Raw genomic sequence first — 27,115 nt, 5'->3', positions numbered from 1 at the left:
AGGCACCCCTTTTTGTCTTCTGTGGAGACTTGTCTAGTTCGCCCATTTTTATTTACCTTATTTATTTATTTGTAACTCATTTCTACACCCAGTGTGGGGCTCCTGCTCACAACCCCAGGATCAAGAACCGCATGCTCTTTGCACTGAGCCAGTCAGGTACCCGGATTGTCCCCATTTTTAAATGAGCTCATATTTTTATTACTGAGTTCCAAGAGTTCTTTATATATTCTGAATACTAGTCCCTTATGCACACCAGTTAGTTTGTATATTAAATAATACGGTGGCTGCGAGGGCTTTATAAACTGTAAGAGGTGTTGCTAATTAAGCGAACGCGCTGACAATCTGTGAAAGCACAGAAAACAGGAGCTTTCGGAGCTGTAGCGTGAGCCTCCTATACCTCCTTGGCAAAACCTGCCCAGCAGCCGGGTACTGCACATCCCCACCCCACGGCGCCCCGCCCTCCGCCCTTTGACCCGCGCCATTTCCGGTTGGAGACGTGGCTCGAGGCCGCCATCTTGGCAAGAGGCGAAGCGGCAGCGGCTCCTGACAGGGGGGCGGCAGGTCCGGAGCTGCCGGTGCTCCCCTTCCCCTGACCCCAGCCCCAGTGGAGCCGGAAACGCGAGTGAGCCCCGTCACCGTCCTCACCATGGTAAGATCCGAGCCGGTCCGAATTGCCGGGGTCTGCTTCCCTTGCCCGTTGTCCCTGCCAGACGGCCTGGTGCTGGGGCCAGAGGAGTCCCGCCCAGAGGGCCTGGAGCCGGACACTTCCCTCGGGGCTCGGGGAGCCGTGTGGACTTCCCTGTCCTGTGCCTGACCTCCCAGGAGATCCGACGGACCTGCCTGCAGTCCTTTTCCCGTTGCGCCCACACCCCTTCTCCCTGCCCAGCTGGGCACCCTCCTCTTCTGGGCCCGGGGTGTTGCTGTTCGAGAACCGCGTAGTGGAGTGGCTTAGATCGTCTCGCTGCAGACCTCGGTGCTAGTGTCCAGAGGGTTCCCTGGGGGCCGGGCTCTGCAGGCTGGTCTCCTCTTGGGGGGGGGGGGGCTCCCTTTCTTCGGTAATCGGCTCTCCTCTCGTCCCCGGGGTTTGGTAGGCCCTTGATACTCGGAATCCAAACCCATTGGTGTTCAGGACTTCTTTTGTTTGTTCGGAAGGGGGAAATAGAGGAAAGTTCGAAAGGAAGATGGAACAGGAAGGAGGAACTTGTGACGTTAGTTTGTAGGACCCAGGTGTCCCTGAAACCTTTCGCTACTTCTACAGAATTTAGGTGTGTCCGTTTGTCAGTGTTACCCAGTACATGCCGTGTATGGGGCGTTAGGGAGATGTGAGCGAGTAATAGAGAACACAGGCTTTCTGTTTTCAAGGAACTTACCGAAGTAAAATGTGTAGGTGGCACATCGTAATCGGAACTCTCACGGGGTGGGGGGGGGGGGACAAGAAGGGGTTGCACCCTTCTTCAGATGTTCCTTGCCTTCAGATGCGTGATCTTCATGTTCTCATCTATTGTAGAGACGGAGAAGATTAATGTGTTTGAGGATGGGACAAAACAGTGCTGACAGCACGAAATCTTGGCTTTATCAGTTTGTGGATATTTATGAAGTAGGAGAAATTCTTTGGTTCCAGATGAGCTAGTGACTTAGTGTACTTGATGCTCTTAAATCTTTTGAAGGATTTTTTTTTATTCCGTTAATTCATTATTGATTTAAAGCATCTTCCTACACACTTGAGAGGTGACAGTATAGTCTGGTGCCAATCCTATTAAGTTCTGTTGACAGCGTTTTTAGATGAGAACTTGGATGGTGCAGGGGTAGGATTCATGCTTGGTTTTTAAACCACTGAAGGATTTTTGTTTTCAGCTTCAGGCAAATAAATCGCACCCAGAAGGTTTGCCTCATAAACTTTACTGTTGGACATAAATGTTTCAAAAACTCCCGTTTTTCATTTCCACTAGGAGGCTCAATATTGGGATAGGGATTCTTAAATTCCTTGGCTGTTTACATCCTGGGTGTATTTAGTGCATTTTAGAGCATATTATAATTTTAATAGCAAAATTAAAGTCTTGTAGTACATAAACCAAATACAGATAGTCTTTACAAAAATCGTGTTTGTTGAAAAGTTCTTGGAACTTAATATATGAGAGAGCACAAGCAGGTGAGGGGCAAAGGGGAGGAGAGACCAGATTCCAAGCAGGCACCACACCATCAGCGAAGAGCCCGATGTGGGGCTCAAACTCATGAATCGTGAGATGGTGACCCGAGCCAATACCATGAGTTGGATGCTCAACCGACTGAGACACCCAGTCGCCCTGGAACTTAATATTTTTAATTCATTGATAACGTGAGAGATGATAAAGCCTTAGGTATTGAGTGATAAACATAAAATAAATTTTGCATGTTATTTGAATATGTACATATACATACAGTTGTGTCATATTTAAATATGCATATTTTAAAAAATTATATGGGACTTGGCAAGAGCCAGATACCCACAGATTGGTGTACTCTGGAGAAAAACTTATCTCGGTATATTCTGCTCTGCTGAGTGTTAAGAAATTATTAAGTATTATTTCTGTATAATGTTTTTGGGTCTTATTCTTTTACTAAAAGATTCCTAGATAGTAGAAATGTCCAAATAGGTCACGTTTTGTAAGATTTATTCTGTCTAAAAGTTGTATCAGAACTTCTGAAAGATGATTTTTCCTCAGCATTTTATTATAAAACTTTCAAACATCTAGGAAAGTTGAAATAACTTCACAGTTATTTCACCCACATTTTTTTTTTTTAAGATTTTATTTTTAAGTAATTTCTACAGCCAGTGCAGGCTTGAACTTACAACCCCAAGATCAAGAGTCTCATGCTCCACTGACTGAGCCAGCCAGGCGCCCCATCAGCAGCTAGATTCTATAATTAACATTTCTCTATGTTTATTTTATTGCTCATTTAATCATCCATCCATCCCTCTCTCCACCTTTTTTTTTTAATTTTTAATTTTTTAAATGCATTTCAGAGTAAGTTGAAGATATCAGTACATAAATGTTGGTGGGAGGGTTGTAGGTATGTCATTTTCCTGTTTTTCCTTTTTTCAAAGTTTTAAAGTTGACACACAGTATTGACAGTTTTAGGTATAATAAATGCTGATTTTTGAAAAATAAATTTCCTTTGTTAATGCAAAGAAGTTAATGCAAAATGTCCCATATTAGGAAGTCCTAGTAGGGGAAATAAATGAACAAATGCAGAAACAAATGGCTTATGATGACTTTGTCATGAAGTGAAGTACAGAAAAGGGCATCTTTTGATTAGATCTTCTTTCTAGTTTTCTGCAAATTAATGAGAACATGTTCTTATTTTCTTAACATTTGTTAGATAGTATGGTCCGTTCTTTGTCTTAATAAATTTAGAATTGCATAAACTTGATATGAAGTCTCATGGTAGCAACAGTCTGTAAAATCTTTGGTTACTTACAGAATGCTGTTTTATTCACTCAGGATAGCAATGAGTAAACCAGACTGGACACATTGAATATAAATGATGACATTCCGTTCCAAAAGTCATTAGTTATTAGAAAGCTAGATTTTGGTTCCTGTGAATGATCTGCACATAATGAGGAAGAAACTGAAATCCTACATAGTAATAACAGTCCCCAACTAGGGTGTTATTATTGCTTTTATTTACCTTTGTATATAACATAGCAGCTGCACAGCTTTTGTTTTCTTTATGTATCTTTTTGATTGTTGTTTGAGAGTACAGCAAAGAAGAAAAAAGTTCTTGAGTTTCTGTTGATTTGTCAACTGTTTATTCTTCAAGTAGAAAGTTTTTACTGCCGAAAGTGAGAACAATGTCCTTTTATTTTCATTCTCTACAAGAAACTTGGGATGAGCTTAAAACTCTCACTGAGTAACTTTCAAGTTTTAGGTTTTGTATGAGGTGTAGATTTTATTGTAATCATCCCTCTGATTCTCTCTGTAATTACCTCATGCAAACAGGAAAGGCAAAGTGATCCTCTCTGACAGTTGTAGAAACTAGCCTTAATATCATGAATCACGTATATGTGTATATGACATCATTGCAGTCATTTACAAAGGAAAAAGTGACTGCCTAGTTCTGGGAGTGAGGAATATGGAACATCTAGAGGTTCGAGGAAATCTTCAGCTTTTTTTCTTTAGGGAATTGTGCGTGTTTATGGTGGATCACTACCTGTTATTCTCAGACCTTTATCACTAGTGGGGATGAAGACATGGTATGGCAGCCTATCTCAGACACAGCTCTGTCTGCACACACATGTTTTGTTTTGATGAGGTAGTTTGCCTTTTAGCAGCTTAATATTAATGTAAAATACTGTTCCAAAGTAATTGCTACTGGAGTGGTGGGTGTAAAGTGGGGGTATTGTACACTTTTAGTTGCTATAAAATTTTCAAATGCTTAACTTTAGAATTGTAAAGATGCAAAGGCACTGTAGATTTCATATAAACCTCTATTTTGGGGAAGCAATTAAGTGACTTATGCAATATATAATTAGTGACAGAGGCAGAACAGAAACTAATTCCTTAGGTTTCTTTACTCCAAGAACTTTCTGATCCATGTAGTTAAATCTGGGTAGAAGAGACTTGTTATTTAATCCAAACACAAATGATAATATACTCAAACCATCTTAAGTATTATTAAGAGAAAGGTTGTTTGACGAAGCTCAACTTAATGTTTTTTTGTTGTTGTTTTGTTTTCAACAATCCTGGAGATGTCATCTAACTTTTGGGCCCTCGGTTTTTACATCTGTAAAACCACCATGGGCTCTTGAAAGGTCCTTTTAGGTCTAAATGTTCTTTTCCAAAAATGTAATAAATAAATAAAGCAACTTTATAGAGAATCATATTTATTCATTCTTCCCCAAAGAAAATCAGCTCAAATTACAGTCAGAAAAATTAACTTACCTTGTTGTGTATACTGTATTTTAATAAATGTTAAACGTTGGGGCTCCTGGGTGGCTCCAGTCATTTAAGCGTCTTGAGTGTTGGTTTTGGCCCAGGTCATCATTTCATGGTTTGTGAGACTGAGCCCTGTATTGAGCTCTGTCTACACTTACGGCGTGGAGCCTGCTTGGGATTCTGTCTGTCCCCCTCTCTCTCTCTCCCTCCCTCGCTCTCTCTGTCTTGCTTTCACAAAAAATATATAAACATTGACAAAAAAATAAGTAAATGTTTGACATTGGTGAACACTGATATGAAGGGGAAGCTTTATTATGTCAAGGCACTTAAGAAGACGAATGCTAATTTAGAATAGGTTAAATTTATCTTGTTTAGAGGTGACCATACCTTCCAGAGGTGACATGAATAACATAGTGAATAGAAACCTGTGTCAGCTTCATGGTCCCTCTGATTGTGGTGTCTTGGGTATTTCAAGGTTTAGAGCCATACTTAGTGTGGGGCACTTTGGTACTACTTCAGAAGCCTTATTTTGCTTGTATCTGTATAATGGAATGACTCAAAGAGAGTCTCAGAGTAGAGCTCTTCTGCTTAGGTCCTGCCTACTGTTTTACTCTACTGTTTGTTCATATTTACACACTCAACTTCCCCCAATTAATCAAAGCATGATTTAAGCGCTGTTTCTTTCACCAAGTCATCCCTGATCTTACCAACTAGAAGTAATCTCTTTGAAATCCCAGAGTATGTTACTTAACACATTCTGCCCAGTATTACACTTATTTGTGTCTTATCCCTTGTAGGCTTTTTTCTGAAATTGAGGTATAATAGGGCGCCTGGGTGGCTCAGTCGGCTAAGCATCCGACTTTGGTTCAGGTCACGATTTCATGGTTCATGGGGTCGAGCTCTGTGCTGACAGCTTGGAGCATGGAGCCTGCTTTAGATTCTACGTCTCCCTCTCTCTCTGCCCCTCCCCCACTCATGTTCTGTCCCTCTGTGTCTCAAAAATAAATAAACATTAAAAATATAAAATTGAGGTATAATTGATATATAACATTATATCAGTTTCAGGTGTACAGCATGATGATTCAATATTTGTATATGTTGTGAAATGATCATTACAATAAGTCTAGTTAACATCCCTCACCATACTTACTTACAAAATGGTTTTTCTTGTGATGTGACCTTTTAAGATCCTACTAGGCTTTTGGAAGGAAGAATGCTAATCGGTTTCCTCTTAGTATTCCTGGAGAACATCTGGTGTGTATAGTAGGTGTTCAATAAATTATCATTTAGTTATTTTTATAATAATGTTAAAATGGAGACCACCAATCTATAAATAGCCTTTGACAAGCCCAATTAATAAAGCAAAGTAGATGGGGGTTCCTGGGGGGCTCTGTTGGTTAAACGGCCCACTCTTGATTTATGCTCAGGTCAAGACCTCACAGTGGTGAGATAGAGCCCTGTGTTGGGCTCCGGGCTCACAGCACGGAGCCTGCTTGGGATTCTCTCTCCCCCTCTCTCTTTCTCTGCTCCTCCCCTGCTCCTGTTTCTCTCTTTTTTCAAAGTAAATAAACATTTAAAAAAAATAAAGGAGGTGACTTGCTCCTCTTCACAGCATATACCTTTCTGGTTACAAGTTGCCTTTTGTTTCTTTGTTTCTTTGTCCCTTTTGTGTTGCCTTTGGTGTTAGTTTTTACCTAAGTTCTATCTGTGTGGAATGGATGCATTTTTTTTTTTTAATTTTATTTAAGTTATCTGTACACCTGATGTGACCTCGAACTCACAACTCTGAGATGAAGAGTCACACACTTTTCTGACTGAGCCAACCAGGCACTCTGTATAATATTTTAATTGATATATCACACCTTTAAAATTATCAATAATTCCTTATTATCATTCACTATTCTTTTACTGTTCAAATTTTCCTGTTGTCTTACATTTTTTAACAGTTGTTTGAATCAGGAGTCACATAAGATTTATATATTATGATTGGTTGACAGGTTTCTTCAGTCTCTCTTAATCTGTGGGTTTGCTCTCCTTTTTGTTTTATTAATTAAAAATTTTTTTTAATTTTTAAATTTAAAATTTTTTTTTTCAACGTTTATTTATTTTTGGGACAGAGAGAGACAGAGCATGAACGGGGGAGGGGCAGAGAGAGAGGGAGACACAGAATCGGAAACAGGCTCCAGGCTCTGAGCCATCAGCCCAGAGCCTGACGCGGGGCTCGAACTCGGGGACCGCGAGATCGTGACCTGGCTGAAGTCGGACGCTTAACCGACTGCGCCACCCAGGCGCCCCTTTAATTTTTAAATTTTAATTTAAGTAGGCTCCACACCCAACATGGGGCTTGAACTCAAGACACTGAGATCAAGAGCTGCATCCTCTATCTACTGAGCCAACCAGGCGCCCCTGCCCTTCTTTTTATTTTTAATTGAGATATAAATCACATACCATAAAATTTAGCCTTTTAAATTTATATCATTCAGTAGATGTTTTAGTATATTCACTAAGTTGTACAACCATCACCACTATCTAAACTTAGAACATTTTCATAACCCCAAAGAGAAACCCTGTACTCATTTGCAGTCACTCATTTCCCCTTTCCCAGCCCCTGGCAACCACTAATCAACTTTCTGTTTCTGGTTTTGCCAATTCTGGATGTTTCATATAAATGGAAGCATGTAAGATGTGGCCTTTTATGTTTGGTTTCTTTCACTTAGCACAATATCTTCAAAGTTCATCCATGTTGTAGCATGTTCTTCATTTCTTTTTATGACTAATATTCCATTGTATGGATATACACTTTGTTTATCCATTCATCAGTTGATAGACTTTTGGGTTTTCGCTTTTTAGCTTATTTTCATCATTATGAATGATGCTGCTATGAACATTGATGTACAAGTTTTTTATGCAGTACAGCTCTTTTCTGAGGGACATTTTGGAGCAAAAATATTATTATTTGGACATATGTGGCATGTAAACCAATAGTGAGCCAGTACAGAGATTTACCTGCTTGTCCTTATTAGTAAGCTGAAACAGTGACTAAATTTTTATCTTTTTAATTATTTTGCCAGGGGCGCCTGGGTGTCTCAGTTGGTAGAGTGTCGGACTCTTTTTTTCCTTAATGTTTATTTTATTTTGAGAGAGAGAAAGCATGAGTAGGATGAGGGGGGAGGAGGAGGGGGGGAGAGAGAGAGAGAGAGAGGAAAGGAAGGAAGGGAGGGAGGGAGGGAGGAAGGAAGGAAGGAAGGAAGGAAGAAGAAAGAAAAGAAAGAAAGAATGAATCCCAAGCAGGTTCTGAGCTGCCAATGCAGAACCCAACTCGAGACTCAATCCTACCAACAGTGAGATCATGACTTGAGCCAAAATCAAAAGTCAAACGCTTAACCGACTGAGTCACCCAGGTGCCCCAAGTGTCCATCTCTTGATTTCGGCTCAGGTCAGGATCCAGGTGACTTATGGGATTGAGCCCTGGGTTGGGCTCTGTGCACAGCATGGAACCTGCTTAAGATTCTCTTCCTCTCCCTCTGCCCTTCTACCCTACTTGTGCGCGCTCTCTCTCTCTCCCTCTAAAATTTAAAAAAAAAAAAGAAAAAGAAAAAAGTAATTTTGTTTTGCCAGAAATCTGTAGATGGTTGAAATATGAACCTATGATAAAAATTAATGTGAAATCACGGGCACCTGGGTGGCTCAGTTGGTTGAGCCACTGACTTTGGCTCAGGTCATGATCTCATGGCTCTGTACTGACAGCTCAGAGCCTGGAGTTTGCTTCGGATTCTGTGTCTCCCTCTTGCTGTGCCCCTCCCTCATTCATGCTCTGTCTCTCTTTCTCTCAAGAATAAATAAGACATTTAAAAAAATTTAAAAAAAAATGTGAAATCAAATTTCTTGAGTACATTTAGTTTTGGCCTTCTGTACAAATATAACTCTTGACCTGGTAATAATTTTAGGTCAGTTTCATCTACAAAGAGATTAAAATATTAGCATTATCTGTGTACCAAAAATTACCCTTCCGTTTATTTAAAGAAATCTTTATTTCACACGATTAATGTAAAGACATGGAATTGCCACGATATACACTTTAAATATCTTAACAATTTTATACGTTAATCATACCTTAATAAAACCAAATTAAAAAGTAAAAATCTATAGCCAAAATAAATAAATAAAGTTAAAGACATGGAATGGATAATTTCCTTTGAGAAATGTGTCATAGTCCTTTTGCATTTTTTTTCTTTTTCTGGTATCCTTTACTATCTTCAGTATATCTTTTGCCTCATATGTAGGTGATGACAAAAACCTCCCAAGGCCAAGGGGTCAGTGTTGGTGAAAGATAGATTTTTTTGAGTGCAAAACTATTTATTTTAAAATATATAAATATTTGGGGAAAAATAACTGTTTTTGGACTTTTAAGCTAGATTATTTGTCATTTTAAAAAAATTTAATGCTTGTTTTATTTTACAGAGGGGGGTGAGGGGGGGAGGAGCAGAGAGAGAGGGAGACACAGAATCCGAAGCAGGCTCCAGGCTCTGAGCTGTCAGCACCCGACTGTCAGCCTTGACTCAGGGCTCGAACTCTTGAACTGTGAGATCATGCCTGAGCCTAAGTTGGACGCTTAACCGACTGGGCCAGCCAGACACCGCTGCCATTCTTAAAGTAATCAACTGGAAATTTTTATACTCTGTGACTCTCTATCTAAAATATTTTCTTGAAATGGGCAGAAAACATGAATAGACACTTCTCTAAAGAAGACATCCGGATGGCCAACAAGCACATGAAAAGATACTCAACGTCACTCCTCACCAGGGAAATACAAATCAAAACCACACTCAGATATCACCTCACGCCAGTCAGAGTGGCCAAAATGAACAAATCAGGAGACTATAGATGCTGGAGAGGATGTGGAGAAACGGGAAGCCTCTTGCACTGTTGGTGGGAATGCAAATTGGTGCAGCCACTCTGGAAAACAGTGTGGAGGTTCCTCAAAAAATTAAAAATAGATCTACCCTATGACCCAGCAGTAGCACTGCTAGGAATTTATCCAAGGGATACAGGAGTACTGATGCATAGGGGCACTTGTATCCCAATGTTTGTAGCAGCACTCTGGAAAGAGCCTAAATGTCCATCAACTGATGAATGGATAAAGAAATTGTGGTTTATATACACAATGGAGTACTATGTGGCAATGAGAAAGAATGAAATATGGCCCTTTGTAGCAACGTGGATGGAACTGGAGAGTGTTAATGCCAAGTGAAATAAGCCATACAGAAAAAGACAGATACCATATGGTTTCACTCTTATGTGGATCCTGAGAAACTTAACAGAAACCCATGGGGGAGGGGAAGGAAAAAAAAAAAAAAAAGAGGTTAGAGTGGGAGAGAGCCAAAGCATAAGAGACTCTTAAAAACTGAGAACAAACTGAGGGTTGATGGGGGGTGGAAGAGAGGGGAGAGTGGGTGATGGGTATTGAGGAGGGCACCTTTTGGGATGAGCACTGGGTGTTGTATGGAAACCAATTTGACAATAAATTTCATATATTGAAAAAAATAAATAAAAATAAAAATCCCTGAAAAAAAATATTTTCTTGATCCTTTTATTTATTTTTTTTTTTAAATTATTTTTTTTTTTCAATGTTTATTTATTTTTGGGACAGAGAGAGACAGAGCATGAACGGGGGAGGGGCAGAGAGAGAGGGAGACACAGAATCGGAAACAGGCTCCAGGCTCTGAGCCATCAGCCCAGAGCCTGACGCGGGGCTCGAACTCACAGACCGCGAGATCGTGACCTGGCTGAAGTCGGACGCTTAACCGACTGCGCCACCCAGGCGCCCCAGGACATTTTTTTAAAAAAACATTTTTTCCCTACTTTAAATTTTATTTACATTTATTTAAAAATATATGTGTATGTTTTTAATGTTTATTTTTGAAGGGGAGAGAGAGAGAGAGAGAGAGAGAGAGAGAGAGAGAGAGAGAGACAGCATGAGTGGGGGAGGGGCAGAGAGAGAGAAGGAGATACAGAATCCAAAACAGGCTCCAGGCTCCCAGCTGTCAGCTCAGAGCCTGATGTGGGGCTTGAACTCAAAAATTGTGAGATAATGACCTGAGCCGAAGTCAGAGGCTCAACCGACTGAGCCACCCAGGCACCCCATATTTGCACTTATTTTATACGGAATTGACTCCCAGGCCATCAGTCTTTGTTTCTTCAGTTTCTTCTGGGTTTTTGTTTTTTTTTTTTCTTCTGTGCAATCTCCTTTTCTGGTTTAGGAACAGTCTCTTTTTCAGTAAGTATCATCTCAGTGTGGCAGAGAGAGCTCATGTATGGGTAGATGTGACCACGAGCTCTGTAAGTTCTCCCCATCTTGGGGGCTTTGTTCACCTGGATGTGCTCAGTGATCAGAGAATCTACGTCTAAACCCTAAGTTCAGCATTTCTCTGTGCATTTTTAAGCATGTACAGTAAAAATTCAGTATTCTTTTTGGGCCACCAACTCTTGTCCAGCCCCACTGGTTGGCCTTGGGCACACCTACCAACTCTACCTTTGTGGTGACAGAGTGGTACAGATTGCTTCTGTAAATGACATCATTCAGATACTTAGTGGCTTTTCCAGTGCATACCCTGATGGCCCGGGCAGTTTCTTAAAGTGAACATGAAGATTTGAAGCCCCCCCCCCCCACCTTTTTTTTTTTTTTTTAATGTTTACTTATTTATTTTGAGAGAGAGCTCATGTGTGTGTGCAGGGGAGGGACAGAGAGAGAAAAGAATCTCATGCAGGCTCCATGCTCAGCAGCCCTGAGCCCAGCATGGGGCTCGATCTCATGACCTGAGATGAAATCAAGAGTTTGTCGCTCAACTGACTGAGCCACCCAGGAGTCCCTGAACGTCTATAGACCAAACACTTCTCTAATATAAATTGTTTTCACCTAGCTGCTTGGAAGTAAACATGATGGTAATTATCTCCCAAATAACCTAATTACCTAGTCTTGGTGCATAAGGACATTGTGTTCTCATCTAATTGTTATAGAACTCTATTGATGTACTGAGACTATAGGAATATTTGAATTGACTAAATTGTTTTTTCTTCAAGTTGCTCGCTTATTCGGCAGTTTCTGTAAAGCTGCGAAGTCTGATTAGTGGGATACTGCTATTTCAGATGTTGTATCCCAGCGTTGAGGCTTCTGAAATGTGTAAATAGTCCTTTTGTTACTTGTATTTGTGAATTCTTGGGTTCCTGCACTGTAGAGATGGTTAATACTGTACTTAATTTTCTTACTCCCCTGCTAATGGCATTTGAGGTCTCTTCGTCTTCTTTTGGTGCTTTGTTTTGTTTAATGAATGCCAGACTGTGAGAAAAGGCTGTAGGTCTTGATCATTGATTGGTGTCACAACCTGTGTAAAACATTGAGTCATTCAGTTTCTCATTTTACAGATTGTTTACATATCTGGAGGTAAGATAGTGTGGGATGGGAACGTTATTAATCAAAGAGCAAAAGATCAACTTAGACTCACTAGATTGGATCCATGTTCTAGGTAAAAATGAAAGGACAGGTCAAGGGGCTTCCTTTAAACCTTTAATCCTGGTCAGACCTGTTTTTCTGTGGAGATTTCTGTTCTTAGAAAAAGTTTTTAACTATTCTTCATGGGTCTGCCAAAGCAAAGAGCAGTCCGTTTCTGAGTTCTAGGGAATCTGTTAACAAACATATTTGGAGACTTGGAAAAAGGTGTTTTGTTTTTTTTAACTAAGTTTTTCTTAAGCTGTGGTATTGAAAAATAGGAATGATAGTTTCATTTTCCTCTATTGTAGTTTTACTTTATGAATTACATACTAGAATGAAAAGAACAATGAAGTAGAGTTTGAAGGTCACGTCACTGAATGACTGAGTGTGGCATTCTGTGTAAGATCTGAGGATGCTAAGAAAACAGATTTGAAGAAATAATTTGTATTTACTTCATGTATGTTCCTGGCAGGTGCTGTTGGCAGCAGCGGTCTGCACGAAAGCAGGAAAGGCTATTGTTTCTCGACAGTTTGTGGAGATGACCCGAACTCGTATTGAGGGCTTGTTAGCAGCGTTTCCAAAGCTCATGAACACTGGAAAACAGCATACATTTGTTGAAACAGAGAGTGTAAGATATGTCTACCAGCCTATGGAGAAACTGTATATGGTGCTGATCACTACCAAAAACAGTAACATCTTAGAAGATCTGGAGACCCTAAGGCTTTTCTCAAGAGTGGTAAGAGTCCTTTTGTAATGGTGGGTTATAGTTTTCTGCTTTAAATTTTCTCTATGAAACTGTTTATCCCCCAAAGCAGCTGCTACTTATCAGTTTGCATGCCACATGCCTCCCACCCCTACCCCAGCAGTTTATTGCTACAGCTTCTTCCCTATTCATTCAGCAAACACTTTGTGCCCTCCTAGACTAAGTATCCCAAAAGAGAATGTGCAAACTGACCTTTCCTTTCACAGACCTTAAGTGGTTGCTTCGATCTGTTTTTGTGGTTCTGACACTTGTGTGTCCATATTTTTAGATCATGTTTATCAGATAAGATTTATTTATCTATTTAAATATTTATTTTAAGAGAGAGTGTGCACACACACTCTATAAAAATAAACATTAAAGAAAAAGGGTAGCTGCTTAATTCGCCTAAGCCACCCAGGCGCCCCTATTTATTTTTTAAGATTTTATTTTTAAGTTATCTCTACACCCACCATGGGGCTCAAACTTAACAACCCTAAGATCGAGTTGCATGCTCTATCTACTGAGCCAGCCAGGTGCCCCAGATAAGACTTATTGATATAACACAATACAACACAACATGCGCGCGCGCGCGCACACACACACACACACACACACACACACACACACACACACACTTTATGCCAAAGTCTTGCTTAAAAGAAAGGGTAGAGGATCTAACAGAGGGATTCAGGATTATTGAAATCTGTGTATTTTATTTTACTTTTTTTAAATATGTGTACTTTAAAGAATAAGACTTGGGAAACATAAATGCTGATAGATCTTAAATCTCTTTTCCATTGCTGTCCACTATTAGATACCTGAGTATTGCCGAGCCTTAGAGGAGAATGAAATATCTGAGCACTGTTTTGATTTAATTTTTGCTTTTGATGAAATCGTTGCCCTGGGATACCGGGAGAATGTTAACCTGGCACAGATTAGAACCTTCACGGAAATGGATTCTCACGAGGAGAAGGTGTTCAGAGCAGTTAGAGAGGTAAATAGGGTCTTCTTTGGGAGTTCTTGTTCGTGTGTCTTTCTTTTAGGCTTTTAGTATTTTGATTTTCCTATATTCAAAGCCACATTCATGGATGTCTCTTTGTGTAGACTCAAGAACGTGAAGCCAAGGCTGAGATGCGGCGTAAAGCAAAGGAATTACAACAGGCCCGAAGAGATGCAGAGAGGCAGGGCAAAAAAGCACCAGGATTTGGAGGGTTTGGAAGCTCTGCAGTATCTGGAGGCAGCACAGCTGCCATGATCACAGAGACCATCATTGAAACCGATAAACCAAAAGTGGCACCTGCACCAGCCAGGTATAGTCCAGTGTATCACCAGCAACCCTAGAACGGCAGATGAAGGCTGTATGTGTGTGTTGTGGAGTGATAACTGATTTCTGGCAAGTTGAAATTATGAATGACTTGATGAAGTAAGATGTAATATTAAATTTGGCTACATTGGCTACATAATAAAGGGATAAAGGAGAAATCTGAAGGTAGAGAATTTTTGTGTTAAAGAGTTCTTTTACAAATTATACCATGAGAATTGCCTTATTTTGGGAAAGAAGGGGCTATTTAACTGTTTATGGAGCATTTTTTAATCTAAGTGTGAATGGCTTTCAGGGAGAATCTGAACTACCTGAAAGTACTATGTGCAACAGTTTATGCACAGGTATATTTATCCGGACGAAAAGTACAAAGTTTTCATCTGATCATGCATGCTTACATAAATGTACCTTTGCTCTTTAGGTACTTGAAGCTTACATATTAATAGTGACTCGGCTGCCAGTTTGGGCAGGGAATAGTCTAATTCTCCACTAAACCCTAGGATACTTTGATTTTTCCCTTGAGATCTGCACATGCCTCTTAACAGCTTTAGGGAAAGCTTCAATGATATGGGGTTACTAATTCACTAATTTTTAAAAATCATGTGTATGTTTTTTCTTACTTTGTTATTTCTTATTCTTCCACTTAGGCCTTCAGGCCCCAGCAAGGCTTTGAAACTTGGAGCCAAAGGGAAGGAAGTAGATAATTTTGTAGACAAATTGAAATCTGAAGGTGAAACTATCATGTCCTCCAATATGGGCAAGCGTACTTCTGATGCAACCAAAGTGCATGCTCCACCCATTAATATGGAAAGGTGAGTAGTAACTTTTTCAGTAAGAACAGACCATATATTTAAAAATGTTTATTTTAGCGCATTACAAATTCTTTATGTGACTTTTAGTTTTTCTAGAATTTAAAAGACTTAGGATATATTTTAGGGACACCTGGTTGGCTCAGTTGGTTAAACTTCTGACTCTTGATTTTGGCTCAGGTCCTGATCTCATGGTTCATGAGATTGAGCTCCGGGTTGGGTTCTGTGACGACAGCGTGGACCCTGCTTGGGATTCTTTCTCTCTTCCTCTCTCTCTGCCCCTCCCTTGCTCACGCTCACTTGCTCTCTCTCTCCTTCTCTCTCAAGATAAGTAAACATTAGGGGCGCCTGGGTGGCGCAGTCGGTTAAGCGTCCGACTTCAGCCAGGTCACGATCTCGCGGTCCGTGAGTTCGAGCCCCGCGTCAGGCTCTGGGCTGATGGCTCAGAGCCTGGAGCCTGTTTCCGATTCTGTGTCTCCCTCTCTCTCTGCCCCTCCCCCGTTCATGCTCTGTCTCTCTCTGTCCCAAAAATAAATAAACGTTGAAAAAAAAATTTAAAAAAAAAAAAGATAAGTAAACATTAAAAAAATAATGATAAAATCAAAGTGTTAAAAAAAAAAAAAAGACTTAGAATATATTCCAGATTTTAGCACGTGGTCTTTTTTTTTTTTTTTAACCGTGATTTTAACTGTGGCTCTCAGCTATTTATTTCCTGTGAAGTTTAGAACTTACCTTTTATCAACTCTGCTGGCTAAATTTATAAGTAACTTGTCTTCATGCCTAGTGTGTGCCTTGTCTCTTAAAGTGGAGTTGAATTAGTGCTCTCTTGGGCAGCACATAAACTAAAATGGGAACGGTACAGAGAAGATGAGCATGGCCTCTGTGCAAGGATGACACGCAAATTTGAGAAGCTTCCATATTTTAAAAAAAAAAGTGGACTTGAATTAGAGAGCTAGAGGTGTAGCAGCCCTACACTGTATTTTGGCATGTCTTCTTCTAATTAAACTTTCAGGAGAACCAATCTTTAATACGAAATGTATAAATATCTTTAATAGCAAATTAACTTCATTTGCCTTTTCAGTACTTAAACTCAGTATAGAATATTTTGATTTGTTTCTGATCTAAGGATTGGGTTGGTAACATTTTTAGTTACCAAGTTCACATATTCATGACTCAGATTTCTTGTCTTGAAGCCCAGACCTTCTACTGTTGCTGATGGTTTTGGGGTCAAGTGAAAGATGAGTCTGGGAGAATACTTTTATCAGGTGTGCATGAAAGAGGAGTGTTTTGTATATCCTTTTCTGTATGAAATGAACAGGGATACATTGGGATAAATCTCTTAAATCGCTAAAGCTCCTTTGCTATTCCTGGTGGTTGCTTAGTGTGTGACACTATTTTAAAAAGATGCTGGAAACTGTAATGTATTAGAGAGGGCTCGAGGTTCTTTGCTAAATGATGAAATACTTGCTGAGCACGGAGCAGACTCTTGTGAAGACGCATGGGCCCCTGCGCTATTTGAAGATGCGCTCCTTTGTGGTCTTGAGTCTCATTCCTCTGTTTCTGGGAAGACTTCTGTGGTGGAACAGAGAACAAAATAGGATGCCAGAATATTCTTCTTAGCTTCTGCAGTTCACCCAGTTAAAAATAGTTGTAGTAAAGGATATGGATACTTTGTACTTCGTAATTGCCCAGAGAGGCAGCACTTTTTGTTTCACTTATTTTTTTGTGTTAGGTGATACATTCATATAGTTCAAAATTCAAAAGGTTCAAAGAGTGTTACAATTAAAAGTCTTTCTCCCACCTAGCCAGGCAAGTTTGTCTTTTCAGAGGCAACTAGTATTAATTAGTTTCTTCTTGTATTCTTCTGAGGAGTATAGTCTATATGTAGATGAATAAAAATATATGTATTTTTTTCTTTTTATATGTAAGTGGTAATAACATACTAGGTACATTTTCCAGTTGCTTTTTTCACTTACTTATTTTGGAGATGAGAATATCCTTATTTGAAGCTATAAAGACGTGACATCTAAATGTAAGACTTTATCCTAAACTGGATCTTGTACAACTTTAAAGGACATTATTAGGTCAGCTGACAAAATTGGCATATGGTTGGTAGATTAAACAAAGTGTCAATGTTCCTTTACGAAGTTAATGTGTACTTTGGTTATGTAAGAGAATATCCTATTCTTGCAATACTCTGAAGTGTTTAGGGCTAAAGGGCCATGGTATGTATAATCTGCCTCTAAATGGTTCAGGAAAAGAAATCAAATAATAGTTGTAGAGAGTATTGCAAATGATAAAACAGACGGTGGGGCAAAACGTTAACAGCATTTAAAAAGTGTATAAATGTATTTCTGGTATAATTTTAATTTTTTTCATTGTTGAAATTATTTTCAGATGAAAAGCATTTTCAGTTGTTGCCCCGTTTCTTCATAGCAGTGTTCATTTTTGTGGACGTACCTTTATGTGTTTAAGCAGTTCCCTCCTGATAGACACTTGAGTTATTTCCATACTTCTGCCATTATAACCCTTTCTTTAGTGAATGACATTGTTTGCACAGCTGAGACTTTGTGGGCTGAATCTAGTGCTTTAAATTTTGTACGTACAGCAGTAGCACCTTAAAATAAGTTGTTGATGGCTCATTACCATTAAACCCTGGAGAAAGGGAATTCTGGTTCCTGCTTTTATGAACAGATTTTATTACTTTTTCCCTACAGTGTGCACATGAAGATTGAGGAAAAGATCACACTCACCTGTGGCCGAGATGGAGGATTGCAGAATATGGAGTTGCATGGCATGATCATGCTTAGGATCTCAGACGATAAGTTTGGCCGAATTCGTCTTCATGTAGAGAATGAAGATAAGAAGGGGGTGCAGCTACAGGTGTGGAGAGGTTTTGGATAAGGGAGTCAACTGGAGTTTCTCCTTTGAACCATAGAACACAGAAAACATTTCTTTTTACTTTTTTTTATATTATATATTTATTTATTTTGGGGGGAGGGGCAGAGAGAGAGGGAGACACAGAATCCGAAGCAGGCTCCAGGCTCTGAGCTGTCAGCACAGAGCCCGACGTGGGGCTCGAACCCACAAATTGAGATCGTGACCTGAGCTGATGTCGGACACTTAACCGACTGAGCCACCCAGGTGCCCCTGATTTCTTTTTAAAGTTTATTTATTTATTTTTTGAGAGAGACTGAGAGTGTGAGCCGGGGAGGGGCAGAGAAAGAGGGAGAATCTCAAGCAGGCTCTGGCACTGTCAGCACAGAGCCCATGCGGGGCATCAAACTCTGCAAACTCTGAGATCATGACCTGAGTCAGAATCAAGAGTTGGATGTTTAACTGACTGCGCTATTCAGGCGCCCCATTAATATGATTTCTGTAGTCCATCTTACATGGCCTGAATTTTAACAACTTGAGTGCTCTTGGCAAGATTGCAGCTAACCTTTCAACAGAACTTTTCCCTCTCCTGCCTGCTGACTATAAGGCCAGGACTCATATCTGACCCTGGCAACTGATCAGCATCTAACCTTAGTCTTCTACTTGGCTTGCCTGCCTCTCCCATGATGTTGCTTCCTGTGAAGTATTTTTAGAAAGGACTTGGTTGAATGTATTTAACTTTTTTCAATTACAAAGTCATTAACTTGTTCAATTACAAACAAAATAGTTTAGACTTGAAATTATTTTAATTATTACTTTTAAAATGTCTTAAATCTTTTTAAAATTCTTCAAAGAAGGGAAATTTTTCTTCAAATCAAAAGGAATTGGCATTTTTTAGGTACTCCTGTTCTCTTCTATTAAGGGCTTGAACTCACAACCCTGAGATCAAGAGTTGCGTGCTCCACCAACTGGCCTGGCCAGGTGCCCCATGGTATTCTATCTTAGATATTTAGATTATGGGCCATGTAAGACCAGAAGGAATTTCTTTTCTTTTTTTTTTTTTTTAACATAAATTTCTGGCGTTTTTTTTTTTTTCATGTTTATTATTTTGAAAGAGAGAATGAGCATGAGTGGGGGAGGGGCAGAAAGAGAGGGAGAGAGAGGATCCCAAGCAGGCTCTGGCTGAAAGCAGAGACACAGGCTCTGGCTGAAAGCTCAGTCTCAAGAACTGTGAGATCATGACCTCAGTTGAAATCGAGAGTTGGACGCTTAACTGACTAAGCCACCAGGCACCCCTATTTCCTGTCTCTTAATGCCTGAAACTCAGAAGTTTTCTTTTCCTTCTTACTTTAGACCCATCCAAATGTGGATAAAAAACTTTTCACTGCAGAATCTCTAATTGGCTTGAAGAATCCAGAGAAGTCGTTCCCAGTCAACAGTGACGTAGGGGTACTAAAGTGGAGGCTACAAACCACAGAAGAATCTTTTATTCCACTGACAAGTAAGTGCTTCTGGTCAGTCCCACTAAACTAGTCCACACTGAGAACCACAAATAGCCCTGGCTTGTACACTCTACATTCATTGCCACAGCAGAATGCTTTTTTGACAAAATGACCATCTTTCAAAATGGACTTAGTGCTGGGTTTTGTGTATGTTAATCATGAGCTTTCATTTTTAATAGCTTTACTTTTGAAACTGTTATTTATAATAGTTTATGTTAGGATATTTAAGGCCTGCAGCTGTCAGTTTTGATTTGCCATCTTAACTTTTCTCCACTCTCCTTTTAGTATTTGAGTATTCCTGCTTTGCTTTTCTTCTCAGTTAATTGCTGGCCCTCAGAGAGTGGAAATGGCTGTGATGTCAACATAGAATATGAGCTGCAAGAAGATCATTTAGAACTGAATGATGTGATTATCACCATCCCACTCCCGTAAGTGGTGTCCCTGACATAATCAGTTTTTTCTGTGCTGGGCTTCTAGAACTAACCTTTCGGAACTTGTTTTGGAGGCAGCACTCAGTTGTCTATCCATCATAAAAATCTGCTTCCTAAAAAGATCAGTTGTAAAAGAAACCAGATACAAATCGATACTATACGGTTCCACTTATCGGACATTGTGAAAATGTGTCATACTCCTAGAACAGAAGTCAGGAGATGGAGAGGAAGGCAGTTGACTAACAGGGCACAAGAGAACTTTTGAGGATGATGGAAATGTTCTCTGACTTGATTGTGATAGTGCTTACAAGATTACATAGTCAAAGTGCACGGAGCTGTACACGTTAAAAGGAGTGGATTTACGGTTTTAAAACCAACTCAAACAGCCAGTTGTAGTTCTAGAGCTGTGTTTTCAGATGTTGGGCCTGTTTGTTCCTGTAGTAATGAAGACTTCCAGAAGGAGGAGCCAGTTCCTTGTCAAAAACCATTCTCAGTTTTGTTTGCTACTCAAAGAAATTAAATCTGACTGAATCTTCACTTTGCTCTCTAAACTTTCAGCTAAAGATGAGAGTACAGGGGTGCCTGGGTGGCGCAGTCGGTTAAGCGTCCGACTTCAGCCAGGTCACGATCTCGCGGTCCATGAGTTCGAGCCCCGCGTCGGGCTCTGGGCGGATGGCTTGGAGCCTGGAGCCTGTTTCCGATTCTGTGTCTCCCTCTCTCTCTGCCCCTCCCCCGTTCATGCTCTGTCTCTCTGTCCCAAAAATAAATAAAAACGTTGAAAAAAAAAATTTAAAGATGAGAGTACATTTTTTCTTTCTTTCTTCCTTCCTTTTTTTTTTTTAACGTTTATTTACTTTTGAGAGAGAGAGAGAGAGAGAGAGAGAGAGACAGAGCATGGGCGGGGGGCGGGGAGGGCAGAGAGAGATGGAGACACAGAATCTGAAGGAGGCTTCAGGCTCTGAGCTGTCAGCACAGAGCCCGACATGGGACTTGAACTCAACAAGCTGTGAAATCATGACCTGAGCTGAAGTCGGACGCTTAACCGACTGAGCCACTCAGGTGCCCTGAGAGTACATTTTCAAGGGAACTATTCTTGCTGGAATACATATCTACATTAGTTTTAGTGAATTTCCTAACAGTTTTATTGTGGTTTAGTTGACCTACCACAAACTACACATATTTAAATTGTACAATTTGATAAGTTTTGACACATAGACATCTGTGAAACCATCACCACAATAAAGATAATGATAATATCCATCACCCCTAGAAAATCAGTTCCAATAAGTTTTTGTTCTGTGCCTACTTTCCAGGATCATCTAGAAATATTCTCTCCCTCAAGTTAATCTCACTAGCACTCATTTCCATTGAGTGTGTGCTATTATATCACCAATGAATTCCTAGCCCCTCTCCTCTTCCTCTCAGTACCTACCTCCCGTGATTAAGTATTGGGTGTCATTATACCTAATAAGCATATTCTTAATGTATTTTTATTGTTATATTGTTATTGCAGAGAAAATGGTACTAATTTAATTTGTAGTTTTGTTTCCTTTTTGATGTCCTTCAGACATTTATGTGGCCAGGTCAGGTTTTTAATCATTCTTTTTAAATGGAAGGATTTAAAAAAAAATTTTTTTTTAATATTTATTTATGAGAGAGAGGCAGAGCACAAGTGGTAGAGGGACAGAGAGAGAGGGAGACACAGAATCTGAAGCAGGCTCCAGGCTCTGAGCTGTCAGCCCAAACCTGATGCAGGGCTCAAACCTAAGAACTGTGAGATCATGACCTGAGCCAAAGTTGGACACTCAACTGATTCAGCTATCCAGGCACCCCTGGTTTTTAGTCATTCTTATTTTTCCATTAAAAAAAATATGCTTGGGGCACCTGAGTGGCTCAGTAGGTTAAGTGTCCAACTCTTGACTTTGGCTCAGGTCATGACCTCTCAGTTCATGGGATCGAGCCCTGAATGGGGCTCTGTGCTAACAATGTGGAAACTGCTTGGGATTCTCTGTCTCCCTGTCTCTCTGCCCTTCCCCCACTCCTTCTCATCTTCTCTCTCTCAAACATTTTTTTAAAAATTTTAAAAATAAAAAGTATGCTTTATAACCAGTCTCTTCTTTATTGGAGTAACTATCTTATTCTTCACAGCATGGTTATTCTTTTAGAACAATAGATGGCTACCTTGAACCATTGTAGGGGTTGGGCGTTGGTGACAGGTGTGGGTTTTGTTTTGTCAAGATTTGTTTTACTACGCTATTTTTAGGATGCCACAATTTTTAGGCCTCTCCATCTACCCTATAATTGTGGTTATGGTGGTTTCCTGTGTCTTAGTTCAGTTTTGCAGTAGTCTCCAGAAAAGACCCTTACACAACATTTCACTCTGTTGTCTAGAACTGATTCGATTTTAGAGATCGGAATCGGAATCGGAACAAGAGCAGAGGAAGAAACATATATACAACTGGGACCATAAAATGGATAGGGAAGAGCTGATCATGTTGTATCGCCCTTAAAATGTTTGTCTTCCTTATTTACTGTGTCCCTAATACAAGCATTTAATGTCATTGGCGAATTAAAAGATGGTAAATTTAGAATGTGTAGGAGGGGTGACACTGCCGATCAGCCACATTTGGGGGTACAGAGTACATCCTAACTAGCCCTGGTTCTCTTGCAGACTAAAGAACAGCTGTGTGTCTTTTCTCCCGTCACGTTCACATTCTGGGCAGAGGAAATTGTGTTTTCACTTATCAAATAAAAGTCCGCTTACTGGATTGTAAATCAGACCCATTGGCGTCAAGTACAAGTTTTGAAATGTTCTAAGGTCTTTTTTTTTTTTTTTTTGTTCTAAGGTCTTTTGAAAACTCTTCTCAAAGACAATTTATTTCCATTTCTAAATAACCACGTAATGGTGTGTAAGGTTTCCCACCACTACAATCACCCTGTTTTCCCCCCATTGTCACCTATAAAGAGAGCTGCATTATGTTAAAATTCTTTCTTGACAGGGCAACAGACCCTTGGTGCAGGACTTTTGGAAATACACCCCCCTTCACATGTTCGTCAGTCTCAGTCCCCTGCTAGCTTCAGATCTGATCCACAAGTTGGAGCAGCCCACGGATATATCTGCCAATTACCCATGGTTGCATGTATCCATATCTATAAAAGGCAGTGAGTGGGACCCTTTGGCCAAGGTGCTAAGACTGTTTGATCCTTGCAGTTATTAGGGAACCTCGTTTTTTTTTTCAAGGATCATATAAAGTGGGCAGAATTTGAGGAGCATAATCAAATTCGGGGCTGGTTTTCCTTGGCAGAATTCTTCCAGCTCTGGACAGCTAATGTGACACAGGTGTTTCTCATGACAGATCCGGTGTCGGCGCACCGGTGATTGGCGAGATTGATGGCGAGTATCGACATGACAGTCGACGAAATACCTTGGAGTGGTGCCTGCCAGTGATTGATGCCAAAAATAAGAGTGGCAGCCTCGAATTCAGCATTGCTGGGCAGCCCAATGATTTCTTCCCTGTTCAAGTCTCTTTCATCTCCAAAAGAAACTACTGTAACATACAGGTACCACCTTTTAAAAGCACGTAACGGGGAAAGTGGTGGGACAGATGCCAGATAGGCAGCATGGGATCAAAAATCAGAAAAGTTGGGCGCGTGCTTGGCTGGCTTAGTAGAGCATGCGACTGTTGATCTTGGGGTTGTGAGTTCAAGTCTTACATTGGACCTAGAACTTACGTTAGAAAAAAAAAATCAGAAGAGCTGGTCTTACTGCAGATTACATTATTGACTCTCATTGAATGGTCTTGGTCAAATTCTTCTCCTGTTTTAACTCAATTTTCCTCTCTAGATTGGACAAGGTCAAGGAATTGAATATGAATATATATAAAAGTATTTACGGATTGTGCACGATTTAGATCTCTTAGTTTCCTGCTTTTCTAAATAATCTCATATATTTTTAAAACCTTTTACCAAAACATGCAACCCAAGGTTTTCTTATCCCTTTTATATGCCACTCAGTTTGAACACAAGGAAGGAAAGTTTATTTGGAAGGCAAAATTACTTCCTCTCAAAAGTGATTCTAATACAAATGGATACAATATTTGGATTTTTTGTGTTACTGCATCCCTTCGTTAGTACAGATAATCATCAACCAATTCTGTTACCAACTTTGCCCTTTAGATAGGCAAAGCAAAGGAAATTTGCGAGCTGTTTCTTTAGATCGTTATTTTTAAGTCCTTGTTACTCCAGTTTTTGAAGTTGCATTACAAGGGCCCGGTTCATATTGTCATTGTTCCCTCTGACTTGGTGATTTGCTTGTTATTGTGGCACTATCTTATCTTCCCAGATGGTCTCTGGCTCTCCTCTAAGTATTTGGGAGATTACAGTTTCCTTCCTGTGTTGGATCATTTTAAAAAGCAGTTCTCTCTCCACTCTTAATTATAGGCATAAGGCTATCAATATTGGGAGCATGTGGTTGAACCCAAGACATTAAATAGAAATGGTACATTTTCAGGCCTTCTGACTGGCTCAGTTGGAGGAGGAGCATGCGACTCTTGATTTTGGGGTCGTGAGTTTGAGCTCCACGCTGGGTATAGAGATTATACTTAAATTAAAACAAAAAAACAACAACAAAACAACTTAAAAAAAAAAAAAAGGATACATTTTCCTGTTTGGGAACTTTTGAAAAACTTCGTTAGAAAATATGAATCAGTGGTTCAGGCATCATGTTGATGCCATTACAGGCACTATTGTTACAGGTAATTCATTAAACTAGACATTTATAATTAAAAGGAAAAGACGAGATGTCACAGAAGGACACAGCCATGTCTAGAAAATACGTGTGATAGAGCCACTTACACTTTGACAGCAAGTCAAGCAAATAAAGTTGAAGAGTTAGAATTTTGCATTTGGGGTCAAAATATTAATTGATCAACCTGATAAAATGTCTGTGAACTTCATAGGTTTTATGGGGCAGGACCTGGGTAATGGCCACTCATTCTAGATCTTTTACTTGATAACCACTCACTCTAATCTCATCCCATCAGTTGTCTTTTCTGTGTGGGAAGCCGGTTAATCATGTCAGTGGGGACGGGTGCCGCTGTGAGATCCAATTGTGAATTGAACTTTGTTAGTATTTTTGAGTTATTTTTAATGCTGCTTTAAGGGAATTTGATCCATTCTGTCCTGAGAATTTAGTCGGCACCTTGGAGACTTGCCCTCCTGCTTTACCTTATTCTTTGTTTGTTTCCCTAGGTTACCAAAGTGACCCAGGTAGATGGAAACAGCCCTGTAAGGTTTTCCACAGAGACCACTTTCCTAGTGGATAAGTATGAAATCCTGTAATACCAAGGAGAGGGAACCAGAAAGGAAAAATTTCAAATTAATAAAGAAGAAGCCAACAGTGGCTGAAGAGTTTTTTCCAAATCTACAAGCCATTGGAGACCCTTTTTTTCTGGTACAATGCACGATTCTCTGCGCGCAAGGACCCTCAACTCACCCTCAGTGTTTAAGTGTCACAGAGACGTTCTTTGGCAAAGAAAGACACAAACATAAAGGGAAAGGCTGCTGATTTCTTTGGCAGATTTCACTGGCCAGCAGGAAAGCACGCTCTCCAGAGAATACCCCCAGTTAAACAGCTTCTCTGCCTTCACCTCAGTCGTTGCTCCTTTGTTTTAATCCCTGAATATAGTTACATTTCGTACTTTGTTTAAAAAGTTTTCTTTCACATTTTATTTTTATTTTTTCCCCTCTTTTTCTCTTCAAATTTTGATCTTTCAGACTCTTTAACCCTCATTTTTTTTCTTTCTGTACATTCAATCAAGTGCTGGGATCATCTGTATATAGGCATTATATTCGGCACTCTTGGAAACAGTTGATCTAACCAATTCTCGATCTTCAGGCTATTCAGGCGAACTGCTTAAGGGGCATGAGGTCTAGAAGTTAAAAGAAAAGGACGTCCTTTGTCATTTTCCTATGTCCACTCATCCCTCCGTTCCTCTGCCAAGTTGTTTTCCTTCCAGTCCTGTCCCTCCAGTTTAGAACAGTACTGTGAAGCCTACCTGTGTCACTATTACAGATAGCTGAGAAGCACCTTTCAAATGGCATAGCCCCGCTTCAAGATGCCTGAGAGGAGAATGGTTATGTCCGGTTAGGGATTTCACATCCACAGGTAATCATGTCTGCTGCTGGTGCTACCCAAGCTTCTAGTTCTTTACATTTTGAGTACTTCAGCTAAAACGTGAGAGCTCATGGTCTTTGTGATCTACTCACATTGCCTCGATTTCACCACCTCCTTCCTCTTGGCTGTTCTGTGCGTTACCCGGTCCTTTCCAACTCTCCCTGTCTGTGAAATCCTTCCTTTTCCTCCCTTGAGCCTTTTCTCTTGCGTGTCCTCGTGCCCATCTCACCCATTACTCTTGCAGTGAAGAAGACTCCATCAGCCAGCCCCACTTGGGCTTTTTAACCCAGTATTGCACTTCGTATGCTGGCTGAGCTGCTGGGCTGTAGCCCCAGGAAGGGGGCGAGGTGGCTGACTAGGTGACCTGCTGCGCTTCCAGCTGGCTGGAGAGTACCACTCCCACTGGGGACAACATCTGGCCTCCCCTGCAAAGAGTGTGCTGTCCTCGAAGCAGAGCAGCCACACACAGATGGCCATGGATGGAATTGATTGCCAAAGAAATTTCTGGCCTTTCCCTTTCCCTTAACTGCATCAGGGAAGAATCCTTATCTCTGGCTTGGTTTCCACACGAGGTTTTTCTGAGGAAGGGGACTGGGACAAGAAATCTGTCATGTAGTTAAATAGGCAAGAAATCTTATTAATCCAGTTTTGTTTGAAAAAGTTGCTTGTCCATACGATTTTTTTAAAGCTGTTTAGTTTCACAACTTTTTTTTTTTTTTCTGAAATTACTTTTGGGGTAATATTTAAAATGAAAGACGTTTTGTAACCCTGTAAAATACATAGGGAATATAACATTCCAGTGTACACAAAGAAGGAAGATTCTTGAATCAAATAAAGAGTATTATAAAATGAA

The 27,115-nt window shown here is 40.2% G+C and overlaps 1 protein-coding gene and 1 non-coding gene across 2 annotated transcripts; both read left to right on the top strand.

Moving 5' to 3' along the window:
* The first annotated feature begins 495 nt into the window (after window positions 1–495).
* On the top strand, window positions 496–27,115 carry ARCN1 (archain 1 coat protein complex I subunit delta). Its single transcript, XM_086678966.1, has 10 exons — window positions 496–649; window positions 12,878–13,141; window positions 13,962–14,141; window positions 14,252–14,457; window positions 15,116–15,280; window positions 17,995–18,160; window positions 19,508–19,655; window positions 19,976–20,084; window positions 23,444–23,648; window positions 25,338–27,115. Exons 1-10 carry the CDS (start codon window positions 647–649, stop codon window positions 25,425–25,427), a joined length of 1,536 nt encoding a protein of 511 aa, XP_086535092.1. The 5' UTR covers window positions 496–646; the 3' UTR covers window positions 25,428–27,115.
* Window positions 16,096–16,202, top strand: LOC112866281 (U6 spliceosomal RNA). The gene has a single exon (XR_003224115.1). It is a non-coding gene; the product is annotated as a U6 spliceosomal RNA (small nuclear RNA).

Source organism: Puma concolor, chromosome D1, assembly GCF_028749965.1.
Source record: "Puma concolor isolate L17-30 chromosome D1, mPumCon1.1.hap2, whole genome shotgun sequence".
NCBI classification, from domain to species: domain Eukaryota; kingdom Metazoa; phylum Chordata; class Mammalia; order Carnivora; family Felidae; genus Puma; species Puma concolor.
The sequence above is the reverse complement of the archived record's forward strand: the minus strand, read 5'-3'. Positions and strand labels throughout refer to the sequence as shown.